This window comes from Phyllostomus hastatus, unplaced genomic scaffold (genome assembly GCF_019186645.2).
Source record: "Phyllostomus hastatus isolate PE091 unplaced genomic scaffold, TTU_PhHast_1.1 phas_contig_38, whole genome shotgun sequence".
Taxonomy (NCBI): Eukaryota; Metazoa; Chordata; class Mammalia; order Chiroptera; family Phyllostomidae; genus Phyllostomus; species Phyllostomus hastatus.
In genome coordinates this window covers 2,634,404-2,648,300 of record NW_025333869.1, presented here as the reverse complement: position 1 = coordinate 2,648,300, position 13,897 = coordinate 2,634,404, and the positions used below count along the sequence as shown (strand labels likewise).

Here is a 13,897-nt window from a genome sequence, read left to right as displayed (position 1 = left end):
AAAGATAATCTTGGAGAACTTCAAGAAAGATACTGACAACAACACAATTATAGTAGGAAGTTTTAACACCCTCCGTCAAAAATGGACAGCTCTTCCAGGAAAATATCAACAAAGATATTGTAGCATTGAATAATGTACCAAATCAAATGGACTTAACTGATACACACACACACACACACACACACACACACACACACACACCATTTCATCCCAAAGAAGCAAAATACACATTCTTTTCAAATGCTCATGGAACATTTTCAAAGATAGACCACATGATAGGACACAAAACAAGCCTCAACAAATTCAAGACAATTGAAACCATATCAAGCATTTTCTCTCACTACAAGGGACTGAAACTAGAAACCAACTTCAAGGAAAAAACTCAAAAACACTCAAACTCATGGAGATTGAATAGCATACTATTAAATAATAAATTGGTTAAAAATGAGATCAAATAAGAAATCAAAAAAGTTTCTGGAAATGAATGCAAAGGAACTCACAACAATCCAAAATTTATGGGACACAGCAAAGGCAGTGATAAGAGGGGATTTCGTGCTGATACAGGCCTAACTAAAAAATATAGAAACATTTCAAGTAAACAACCTAACCCTACTCTTACAAGAACTGGAGGAACAACAACAAAGACAACTCAGAGCAAGTAGAAGGAAGGAAATAACCAAGATCAGTGTAGAATTAAATGACATAGAGACTAAAAGCACAATTCTTAAGATCAATAAATCCAGGAGCTGGTTCTTTGAAAAGATAAATAAAATTGACAAGCCTTTAAGCAGACTCATTAAGAAAAAAGGAGAGAGCACCCAAATAAACAAAATCAGAAATGAAACAAGAGATTACAAACGATACCACAGAAATAAAAAGGATTGGAAGAAATTACTGTGAAGAACTATATGCCAAGAAATTTGAAAACCTAGGGCAAATGGACAAATTTCTAGAAAAGTATAATCTTCCAGAACTGAATGAAGAAGCAGAAAACCCGAACAGACCAATAACAGCAGGTGAAATTGAAGCAGTAATCAAAAAACTCCTGGCACACAAAAGTCCTTGACCAGATGGTTTCACAGGAGAATTTTACAAAGCATTTAAGAATGAGCTAACACCTGTCCTTCACTGACTATTCCATAAAATCCAAAAAGATGGAAGATGCTCAAACTCTTTTTATGAAGCCAGCATTATCCTAAACCCAAAACCAGATAAAGAAATAACAAATGAATAGGATTTCAGGTCAATATTACTAATCAACATAGACACTGAAATCCTTAACAAACCACTGGCAAACCGTATTCAGCAATACATTCAAAAGACCATACTCCATGATCAAGTGCGATTCATTCCTAGAATCAAGGATGGTACTATTCGCAAATCAAAAAATGTAATGCATCACATAAACAAAAGCAAAGACAAAAATCACATGATGATATCAATAGATGCAGTAAAATAATTTGATAAGGTACAGCACTAAGTGTTATGATAAAAACACTTAGCTGACACAGATGCCAGCCTGCAGTGTCCAGACCATTATGGATGAGACAAGATACATTCACACGGACTACCGAGTGCTGTGGAGGAAAAGGGATGGCATGGCTACTCTCTCAAGGGGAGAGCACCCGACCCTTACCTGAACAGGCTTTTATTGTTTTTCTCAGGTTTTACATCAAAGAAGGACTTATCATCTATTACATAGAATATTGTTTACATTTTAGATACAATCAAGAAAATGAAAATCTAGGTGCAGAAGGGAAAGATGGCAAGCTGATTAGCTCTGTCTTTGGGACAATTCACACAGGCTTTGGAAATTACCTTGAAGATAGACAATAAATATGTACTGTTTCAGACCAGAGTGAGGGAGTTTTAGCAAGAGCAAGCCATAACAGTCTGTATGCATTTTCTAGGCCTGATTCCCACTGGAAAACCCAGTTTGAGGGTTTGGCTCCTGCTCACCACTTTGCTTCTATAGAAGCAAAGTTCTGTATGGTTTTCCATACAGAACTGAGTCACATTTGCCAGACCAAAACAAACCAGTTCCCTACACTTACCTACAAAAGAGTTACCATAAACTATCAGCTGATTTCTCAAAAGAAATCTTACAGGCAAGAAGGGGCTAAAAGGAAGTATTCATAGTCATGAAAGGCAAGGACCTACATCCCAAGATTACTCTGTCCAGCAAAGCTATTATTTAGAATGGGAGAGCAGATAAAATACTTCCCAGATAAGGTCAAGTTAAAAGAGATCATCATCATCAATCCCTTATTACATGAAATGTTAAAGAGACTTACCTAAGAAAAAGAAGATGATCAAAAGTATAAATAGTAAAATTTCAACAAATTCATAACTATCAACAACTGAACTTGAAATACAAAAACAAAAACAAACTAAGCAAACAACTGGAACAGGAACAGAATCATAGAAATGGAGATCACATGGAGTATTGTCAGTGGGGAGATGGGAGAGGGGAAAAGGTACAGGGAATAAGTGGCATAAATGGTAGGTACAAAATAGAGGTAGGTTAAGAATAGTATGAGGCAGAAAACTGTTCTCCATTTTGTCCAAATCTCATCTTCACAGGTCCCACTCAAGGACCATCTCCTCCTTTAACACTGTTAAAGAAGCAATCATTGCTGCCAATCCACATAGCATATTATGCCTCTGACAGTAACTATGGCATGTCCTCAGCTTGGTTCTTTTCAGTAGACATTTGTTTCCTACTTGACAGAAAACATTTTATGAGTAGGGACTGCATTTGTATTGTATCCTCTCAAGCTCACAAAACAATCTTGCTCAAAACTGGAGTTCAATAGGTGCTGGTTGAAAGGCTGAGCTCCCAGTAACCCCAGTGCCTAGTATATCAATGCTCAGCTGATACATGTTTAGTAAGCAATTGAGTAAATGGCTGGATGAACAAATGAGTTTGGTTCTCTGTTATCTGAAGCTTTAACTATGGCAGATATCTTAGACAATTATGTTTCAAATTTTTCTTTTCTTTCTCCTTTTCACCAATTAAAAGTTATCTTTTAACAGTTATTATAATAAAATATTGCTAATAATTCTAATCATCAGTCTTTGGGACACTTATTTCTAATTTTATTTAATATACTAAATTATATTTTGACAAAGCATTTGAATAAAAATGTCATGAGTTTTCTTGTACTTCAAGTTTTTTAAAATTTTGGAGGTGGCCAACAAATTAGGTTTCTGGCTGTTTAGGTTTAATATAGCCAGGAATACAAAATTAGTCCTTGGGTCAACTAAGGACTAAAGGCAAAGAATAAATAATAGATTTTATTTCTTCTCCCCACTCTCAATTTTTAAGATATGTAAAGAAACAATAAAGAAAGCACCATTTAGTGTATGTTCTTTCCCCAATATCCTCTATCTTTTCAAAAGTGAATGACAAGCACAGAGAAGCATTGTGAACCCAGGATAATTACCTGGAACTACCATACTAGACATGAGTTCTGGGGTTTCCAAGAAATCTATGTTACTTCTATGGAATGCCTTGTAATAATTCATCTGAAGGTGGCTGTGTAAATAGTTATAGGTTAAGGTTTTGCATTTTTATTACAATTTTCCCAAGTAGACATCGAGTTTACATTCAGTTATGATGACAAGATTTTGGATGACTTGAATTAAGTGCCTGAATATAGACTTCTTTTTATTGTTACTTAGCCTTAAAAAAAAGACTTAGTAGTAGTAACTTAACAATTACCATCAGAAACTTTTCTTTAAGCTGTTTATAAAAACAGGAGAACATTAATTCTCTAGAGAAGTAAAATAAAAGGAGATAGACTTTAACTTCAGCAAGAAGTTTAAATGAAAGAACGTCTTGACTGTCAGGATGTTTAAAAAATAGGATGGCTAAGAAGAGGGACTATAGATTTTCCATCCCTAGAGAATAAAAAGAAAATCATCTATCTTAAAGAGTAAGCCAGGAAGCAAAGAGATGAATAAGTTGCTTTAGGGTTCCCTTCTGCCTGAAGTTCCACAGGTGTCATTATGCATTATAACACCAAGTGCCTTAAAATAGCCACAAAAATAAAACTTGTAGGTGAAATACGTATCAACTAAATTTCCAGGTATTACATTACTTCTATTACCATAGTTAATACAAATATGGACTTAATAGGAGAGCTATATTCTCTGTGCCATTTAAAACCAAATAGAAGTATATATATATATAATCTTATAATAACAAACATTCCCTTCATCACATTTTTCTAATTTTATATACTTTTACTTATTAACAATTATTTTAATTTTAAGAAGTTAGTTTTGGTTTAACTTTATTGAGGAATAATGAACAAATATATATATTCAACATGTACAATGTGATGATTTGATATACATATACATTGTAGAATGATTACCAAGAGAAGTTGCTTTATTTTTAATCTTTTCCAAATATTTTTAATTTTAAAATTTTATTTTTATATAATCTTTTAAAGTGTATTTTATTGATTATGTTATTATAGTTATTCCATTTTTTCCCTTTATCCCCATCCACCCAGTATCCCCATTCCCTCCAGCATTCCCCCCCTTAGTTTATGTCCATGGGTCAAACATACAAGCTCTTTGGCTTCTCCACTTCCTATACTATTCTTTTTTTTTAATTATTTTTTGTTGTTCCCTTTTATATGCAGCATTTAAAGACATATATAAAAGTTAGACTGTGATGGCCTTTACCATTATATATAGTTTTAATGTAAAATAAAATTACCACAGAACTTAGTAAAAATTAGGAAGTAAAAATTCTTGTCCTTTTCTGCATCCTAAGTCCCCCTCACAATAATCCCTATCTATTCCTTAGACATCCATGACCCATATCTAAATTTTCTTACTTTTTGCATTTTATTGAATCAGTTGGGAATACTTTTACTGAAAATACTTTTGGGAATACTACCAAAAGTATTTGCTCCAAGAGAAAATAATTAAAAACAATTTCTTGTTTTTAATTCAAGAAATAAATTCCTCAGAGTGAGATTTCAGAAAATAATCAAATGGGCTATATTTTAAGGTTTGGTAAAGGAAATATGCATAGAGCTTTTCCTACAATTCCCAGAAATCATCGTGCACATTCCACCATGCTGGAAAAATAAAGTAAACAAATATGAATGAGTGAATAAATTGTTGAAAGAAAGCTTGCTAATAATGTACCTATTTCACACATTACTATTTTCCCAGAACTCATAAATCATGTAGTGAGTTTAATTTGGAAGCTTCTGTATAGAAATACTGAAATGAAAAAGAAAAGTCAAAATTAACTGCAAGAAAATAAAGACAAGAAGCAACTTGATTTTCCTAATCATCTGTATGTGTGGTATGAAACTATCTTATCCACTTGTATAGGAAACACCAGAAAATTGAAATTTTGTCTAGTCAATAACTTCAATAAGTTTGTCTGGCATAACAAATTTTTTACCGATTTGGCATCATGAAGACTATCTTAGTATATTATAGATTATAGGAGGGGCTCTGCCCACAGCATCCCCCTCCCCCAGATGCAAATAAGTCTACCACAACAAGATCTGCTTGGGGATAAAAGATGACCAATCTCTCAAAGGAGAAGGACCTTGAGCCTGTTCCTCAATGGGCTTTATTGGGTTTAATTTCTATAGGAATACAGGACATATAATTAAAGCTCAATCATTGTCAGGCAGTAATGATCAAACAATAGATAACATTCAAAGGACTATGAGGGCTTATTCTGAGTCAGGGTCAGATAGCTAAAAGGCCATAAAACTATGGGAAACAAACTCATTTTATGCTTGGACCCTCATCATTTAAATTAAGAGTATTAGCAAAGTAGGTTTCACAGGATTTTATACATTTCTTTTCTTAGGCCTGATTGCCCCACAAACCTGCCTTTTCCAGTACAGGGTTGCACCCACTTCTGGCATCCTTTCAGGCTTAAGTCAGGAAGAGGAAGGAAGGCAGCCAAGAGATTAGGAGACTTCTTGCAGACAGAATGAAGGCTCAGGCTATGTCAAAGCCCAGGGGTGAGGGTCCATTACCCCCTTAATCTATACTCCCCCAAGTCCTTCCCTGATGGCCCCATTGTGACCATGCCTTAGGTCATCCCTCCCTTGAGGAATCTTACCCATCACTGGCTAACCAGTTATCTGCCTGGGGCCAAACAGGGTGAAGTAAAGGGGGCAGAGGCTGTGCCCCTGCTGGGAGGATAAGCTTTTTCTCTATAGTTGCTTATGGTCCCAAGGTCTTTTTACTAGTCATGGGTGCTTACAGCTTCTGAAACCAGGCAGGGTGTTTCCCAACAATAGATATCACAAATATAACTTTTGTGATATTTCATTCATTCATTCATCCATCGAAAAAAATGTATTATCACTTGTGCCAGGATTCAGAATCATGAGTGCAGACCACTGCCCTCTCCTTGCCCTCAAGTGTGGCTTTTTAGAGGGTCCAATGACCTGCATAGCTCTTGCTGAACTCTTGGCCTTGCCTCTCTTCTTGATTGACTGCTTTTGTTTGAGATCCTGCCAGAGTTGCCTGGGCCACACACTGCTGCTCACCTTAGTTTCCAGGGTCTGGGGTCCTCTCCTCTTTTCTCTTACATACATACTCATCTCAGCTTTCTGTCCAGATCAAATTTAGGATTCCACTTTCTACCTGTAATTGTACTTTTAAGAAATTTCTTTTCCAATATAAAGAAGACAGATTTGTTCCTTCCAGTCCTTTGACCAGCCTAAGTGTCTAAAATCCCATATGACATGTTTTGGAGGAGTCAGGAGATGGGTGCTGAAAAAGACAAATTGAAGATGAGATTTAACCCTGTATCACTGAGGAGCCACTGTGAATTTAATACAGGGAGTGTCAAGTTAGAGCTGTGTTTAAAAAAATCCTTCTGATGGCATACTGAGATACTGATGGAGAGCAGTTGTAGGAAGCAGGAAGAAAGCTAGAAATGCAGAGATAGCTTAGGTGAGAGACGATGTCCAAATTCAGGTAGAAAGGAAGGATGAGGGGATGGATTCACAAACTTGAGAGTAGGAGAAAAATACAAAGATGTCTTTTAAAAAGTAATTCCACAAGTCCAGCTTATTTATCCTAATGTTTTACAAATATTCAGATTAGAAATCAAAATAAGAGCTATAAAAACAAGAATGTTTCCTTACTAGAGAATAAAGAATATAACCAGTGTAATAGTCAAGCTAAACATAGATTTAGGATTTCCTAAGTGTGACCAGCAGGTAGTGGTTAATACACACAAATTTTAATACTCTTGTTTAGCTGTTTGCCTGTAACAAGTGTTTTCATAGAGTTGTTTACCTAGTTTGCTACATCAAGGTAGGATGTAGCAACTATTGTTATTAGTTCAACATTGGCTTTTTGGTGGAAAGGTTTATAATACTGTAGAATCAAAGGAATTAAATAGAAATTGGGAGTTCATGGATGGGGTTTGGGGAGTGGAGAGTGAAGGGAGGCATCATGAAGTCCCAGAAATAAACAACAAATTAATGTGCACATCTATTTTTTTCCTGGGAAAGATAATTCATAGCTTTCATCATAATATCAAAAGGTCTGTAATCTTCAAATGTAACCTGACAATGTAATGGAGAAATTTCAATCCTTGATTAAGTTTTTATGATGACATTTAAAATATTCAGCTTGGCATTTCAGGATTTTCATGAACTGCCTTCCACAAATGAATTCATTTATATTTCTTATTAAATTAAAACACCATTTATCCTCTACCTAAACCTTCTATATTCTAGGCTAGCCATAATACCATAAGAAATTCACAAAATTTTAGCATAATTCTCAAGCTCCTTAAGGACTGAAGATACTATACTGTTATAGGTAGTGGTCTGAAGTTTGGCCATCACTTACTAGCTTGTCACCTTGGGCCCATTACTTAACCTCAGTTTCCTCATCAGCAGAATAGTGATGATGATAGTACTATGAGTATTAAATAAGATGTTCCATGTAGAATGCTTATCCCAGAACTTGGCATACTGTGTGTGAAAGTGTGTTTAACTGTTAACTCAATAGCTAAAAATTAAAAATATAAAGAGCTCCTTCATTGGATGAGTCATTATGAAAGCTAAGCCTTAATAGGTGTCAAAGCTAAAAAGCATGATCAAAGTAAAAGGAACAGAGAAAAAGAAACTGAGGGAAATAAGCATATCTGTGAAAATAATGAGAGGCATCAAGACAATAATAATGATTATATTATTGTACAAGATGAGGAAGAAGTAGTTTTACAGTTGTTCATATAGAAAATAATATAATAATCAATCAATAATAATATAAGAATAAACTCTATGTTTTGTGCATAAACCTTCTATTGCATCATTCTGTGCATTCTATTAACAATGGTGATGATTGCTAACGTGTATGCTGTATTCCAGGACCTGGTCTAAGCATCTTCCATGGATTAAGTCATTCAGCCTTCACAATCACTGTTCCCCACTTTCTAACAGAACTCTGCCTTGTTTCATCACTAACATATCTAATGCACAATTTAAGGCCTGACTGAGACAGACCTCACAATCTCATTCCTTTCTGCAGGATATTGGTTTCTTAAACTCCCCTGCAGCCAGAAATGACCATGTGTCGGGTAGAGCCAGTGAGATGCCAGGGAAAATGCTGGCAGCAAGTGCTTCTGGGCAATGTCTGCATCCTTAGGCTCAAAGATAAGGGGAGGGCTTATTGATGTTCCCTCTCTTTTTTTTATGACCGTAGGCTCTGATCAGAAGGTAGAGCAGAGTAAATGACCAGTGCAGATTTTTTCTCCAAGGGAAATGCCCCATTTTCAGTTAAGGGTAAAGTTGACCCATATGTAGCAATGACATTTAAGGGCATTATTGTTTGAGACTAAACAACACATATGATGTATGTATAAGGATGGCTCTGAGCAACAAGAAAAGTTAATTATGAGTAATTTCTAAAAATATTTCTGACAGCAACTGTTAAAGGCCAAGGGCTTAAATGATTAGTTTTCAATTATTTGCAAAGATAGCAATATGTGGCATACCTCTCAGCTGTTGCTGTGACTCTACTAACACAAGCAATAAAAGAACATTTACTTTAAATATAAATAGAGTAAATGCTTCAATCAAAAGACCTGTACATATGCTACCTACAAGAGACTCACTTTATGTGTAAAATCACACACAGACCGAAAGTGAAGGGATAAAAAAAGACATTTCATGCAAATGGAAAAGAAAAGAAACCTGGGGTAGCAATACTTAGCCCTGTTTTGCCATGTATAATGCACACTTTTTTTGCCCAAAGTTTTGAGGAAAAAATAAGGATACTCATTATACATAGGGAGTATCTGAACTACCTTGTATCTGTTCTTGTGTTTTATAATTATGTTACATGAAATTTCTTGTACCATAATATGTTCAAAAATAAATACTAAAATTCCTTTATACTATAAAAAACTAGTATCTAAATATAAATAAATAAATAATTGAATTTAAAAAATAAAACAAAAGATTTTTTTTCCTGAAAGTTTGGGCCAAAAATGTGGTGTGCATTATACATGGCAAAATATGGTACATTAGACAAAATACACTTTAAAACAAGCATGTAACAAGAGCCAAAGAAGGGAGTTTCATAATGACAAAGGAATCAATCCAACAAGAGGCTGTGCCACTTGTAAACACTTACGAACCCAACACAGGAGAACCTAAATATATACAGCAAATATTAACAGAAATAAGGGAGACATTCACCCTGATATAAGAATAGTAGAAGACTTTAACACTCACTGACATCAATGGAAGATCATCCACAGAGAAAATCAACAAAGGAACAGTGGGCTTAAAGGACACATTACGTCAATGGCCTTAGATCAATGGACTTAACAGATATTTCAGAATATTCCACCCAAAAATAGTAGAATAAACATTTGATTCAAGTGCATATGGAACATTTTCCAGACCAGGCTACATGTTAGGCCACAAAACAAGTTTCAATAAATTTAGGAAGACTGAAATCATATTAAGCATGTTCTTTAGTCACAAAGCTCTGAAACCAGAAATCAATTACAAGAAAAAAACTGGTAAGAACACAAATATATAGAGGCTAAACAACATGCTACTAAACCATCCATGGGTTAATGAATAAATCAGAAAACATCTTGAAACAAATGAAAACAGATACATAATTTCCCAAAATTTGGGGAACAGAGCAAAAGCAGTACTAAGGAAAATTCATAGCAATACAGGCCTATATCAAGAAAAAGAAAAACTAAACAATCTAACCTTATGCCTAAAGAACTAGAAAAAGAACAACAACAACAATAAAAATAAAGCCCCAGAAGAGATGGAAGTAAATAATTAAGATCAGAGCAGAAATAATGAAAAAGAGACTAAAAAATAGAAAAGATAAACAAAACTAAGAGCTGTTTTTTTTTTTTGTAAAGATAAAATAAAATGATAACCTTTAGCTAGATTCACCAAGGAAAAAAAGAGCCAAGTATGTGGGAGAAGAAGGAACTAAAACACTCAAATAATTAAGAGGTTTATTTATCAGCTGAACACCAGGCAACTGTAATGACTTGGCTGAGCAGGACTAATGGCATGAGTGGCAAATCTGGTCATTTGTGAACAGATAAAGTTGTAAAAGTGAATTTGATCAACTGGATTTAGATGGGCACACAAGCAGAATGTGTATGGCTCATATTCTCCATTGTGTGGAGTGATATTCTGATGACCATTCATCATCTGACAAAGTCTACTCTGATAATTCTAGTAAAATTCAGAATTTAGTTGAAAATCAACAGTGAGAAGAGATGAAGTCATTTGCTAATAGACCAGTCTTGCAAAGGAAAAGGAGAGGTTGAGTGTCTCACTTCATATTACAAGAAAGGATATTCTCTGGCCTCTCCTTCACAGCTGAAGATGAGGGAGCAGTTTGCCACCCAAATCCATTTACTCTCTTCTCTCACCCTGGGGCACACCCACAACATCAGGTGCTTTTCCCAACACACAGTAAAGCAGTATTTCTGAGCCTTAAAAAATAATCAAACTTTGTGCCTTTTCTGTAAGTGTAAAATCAATTCCATATCTGGAGACTGTGTTGAAGCAAAGCAGATGTTACTTCCTCTCAGTCCTTGGCATGGTGTGCACTGTTTTCTGTAGCTACATTGAGGATGAGTGTCTGTCTATCTATTCTTTTTTTATTTTCCTAATATTCATTTTTAATGAGTAGTCTTTTTAAAACTACATATATTGCCACTTCAGCAAATCTCTCTTAAGTCACTGAAATAAAAGGACCAAAATGGGGTTTTGATTTGTGCTCTTCTGAGCCTGTTGTGACACAGAATAACACAAAAGAAGAAACATCTTGTATTCCTGTTACAAATGAATGGCTGGGAAGATGCACTGAGCAAGTCCTCATCCACCCTGGGGGTTAGACTGTGGGATGAGGACAGAAGGAAATGCAACAGGGACCCAGGTCATGGCTCCTGGGCTTCAGTGGATGGAGACACTGTGCTGAGCACTCAGTTAATCCTCACAACCATTTCATGAGGTTTATGATGAGGAAACTGAGGTTTAGAGCCAGTAACGATCTTTCCCAAAACAATAAAGTGAAGACAATCACATGTTTATTTCCAGGACCAGGCTTCTAGGTGGGGAAGTATTCTGCTGGGAAGCAAATAACAGGAAATTATTTACTTGCAGGAACACTCAAGTGCTCAGTATGTGTTCCTATGTGTGTGTGTATGTGGTAAAAAATGCTTTCCCAAAGCAATACTTGAAGAACATTATGAAATGAAGTTTAAAGAAGGTCCAAGGGTGGATGTTTTGGTTGTGGCAGTTTCCTGGAAGGGGGGGAGCTGGTTGCTGGGCCTGGGGCAGGGCCTGCAGTGGGATGTATGTTTCTGGGAGCAGAGTGGCCAGGTCTAAGGGGCTACCTGCTAGAGAGGGGTGAGTGGTAAGTTCTGCTGAGGCAGAGCAGCTCTGTGGATTCCTGTGCCTCCTGGTGGGATGAATGCAGGGTCAAGGTGTACATCCAACATTTGATAAGATATTCATTAGCATTATGGCAGGATCTTGACTAAGGGAATTATGTGACAATTGTTTCTGGGAAATTATTCTAGTAGCTGCTTATTGGACCACTTGGAATGGAGACACTGAGCAGTACATTTATTAGTCTGAGATTAGCCTGAGCTGCTAACATTATCTGAGCCACGGAAAGAGCTTTTCTTTCCTTTACATGACCAAGGTCTACAATCAAGACCTTGGATGACTGTGTGCTTAATTAGTAGCTGAGATGGTCATTGACCACGGGGCCGGCTGCCAGGGGAGATCAGATACAGATACACTGGCATTGGGGCTTATCCACCAAGATGACTTTAAACCAAGGTGTGGGCTACCTGGATGGCAAGGGTGTGGGGTTCAGTCTATTTGAAACTCATCTTAAATTGTTCTCTAATTTTATTTCCTTCAGGACCCCCAATGATTGAATCCCCATGGAGTCCAAGGGTGAACAAGAAAACTCCCTTTTAGACTGCAAATACATCCACAGGGATGGAGTGTCACTGCAAGCATGGAAGATTCTTAGCCACATTCCCACTTACCACAAATGCCTGCTCTTGGCAGCCACTCTCTGCACATACACCTTTAGAGCCACCTGGAAACCGGCTGAGTCCTCTGTATTCACGGTCAGCTGCCTCTGCACCAGCAGGACCTGCTGTGGGGATGAGATGTCACTGTATGACCCTATGGCCTACCCATCCTCCTCACCAAGCAAATAAACCTCCTCTAAGATGTGACCACAAGAAGGGCCATGACTGATTCAAGAAATAACATGCATGAAAGCTGAAATACAAGCAGGATAGTTCTCTTCCCTCTAGTAACAGACTAAAGAAAATGTCTTTTTCAATAGCATTTCTCTTTTAAAAGCAGTGATTCTCCTTTAGGATCACTGAAAGGTCTTAAATTTGTATTTTATCAGAATCTCAGGCGGTGGGGTCTAGGCATTGCTGTTTGTAAAAACTGCACCTACTGATTGTGTGGTTGGGCTGAGGTTCCAGAGATGGGACAGTGCACAGCACCAGCTTCTCCTGGGAATAATTTATGATATTTGATATATTGTGAATATCATTACAATCAACCAAATTTCAAAAAGTCATGTGTTCATAAATGCATTTTCAAAGGCATATTAACTATCACAGGGCCCTCAAATATATTAACTATCCACAACAGGCCTGCTCAAAATCTCGGCATCAGACAGAGCCTGTGTTTCATGGGTCATACAGGGTTAGGTGCTAGCTGCTTCTTGTACAAATCTCATTCACCACTAAAACAATTACCATACTTTGAAGACTTTCCTAAATATCCACCTATGGTCTTTTCATGGTATTGTGATCTTAAGATTAGTTGTTATCATCAAGGGTTGGGAATGAACTGTAAAAGTAGATCCCATCCTTTTCTGGGTACTAGCTAGACTATCATCCCTTGCAGTAACCTATAGCCCAGTGGTAAGATAAGTGTTATTTACCACTTTGAATCAAGACCTTCATGAACAATGTGATGCTTCTTGTATTCCTTGAAGACCTGTCTCACAAATAGTAGAGCCACAGATGAAGGGGCCTGTGTCTCTGAATCACATGTGGACAGTTTACTGGGAAATGGATTCTACTTTTGTTGTGTTTCCATAGCAGTCATTTCAGTGAGTTCAGTCATTTAAACTGAGTAAATTTTAAATTACTTCAGGATCAGGGATCAAGCATCAGTAGATTAAGCCTGTAACTATCTCCTAAGGTCATTAATGAATAATCAGCTTGCAGTATCGTTCTCCCAGGACCTAGTTTTAATATCAATAACTAAGAGTTCAAGTTAATCTCTGCCACTATAATGTGGGCATGCCTTTGTGACAGAAATCTGCAGGGACTTCTTGATTGGGT

At 36.5% G+C, this 13,897-nt stretch overlaps 1 protein-coding gene across 1 annotated transcript in view; it reads left to right on the top strand.

The window, feature by feature from the left end:
- Positions 1 to 12,745, top strand: part of CUNH8orf88 (chromosome unknown C8orf88 homolog) — a 71,935-nt gene extending 59,190 nt beyond the window's left edge. Inside the window, exon 6 of the mRNA XM_045842188.1 lies at positions 12,439 to 12,745. Coding sequence (XP_045698144.1) covers positions 12,439 to 12,450 — 12 coding nt within the window. The 3' untranslated portion in view covers positions 12,451 to 12,745. The remainder of the gene's footprint in view (positions 1 to 12,438) is intronic.
- The last annotated feature ends 1,152 nt before the right edge of the window (positions 12,746 to 13,897 follow it).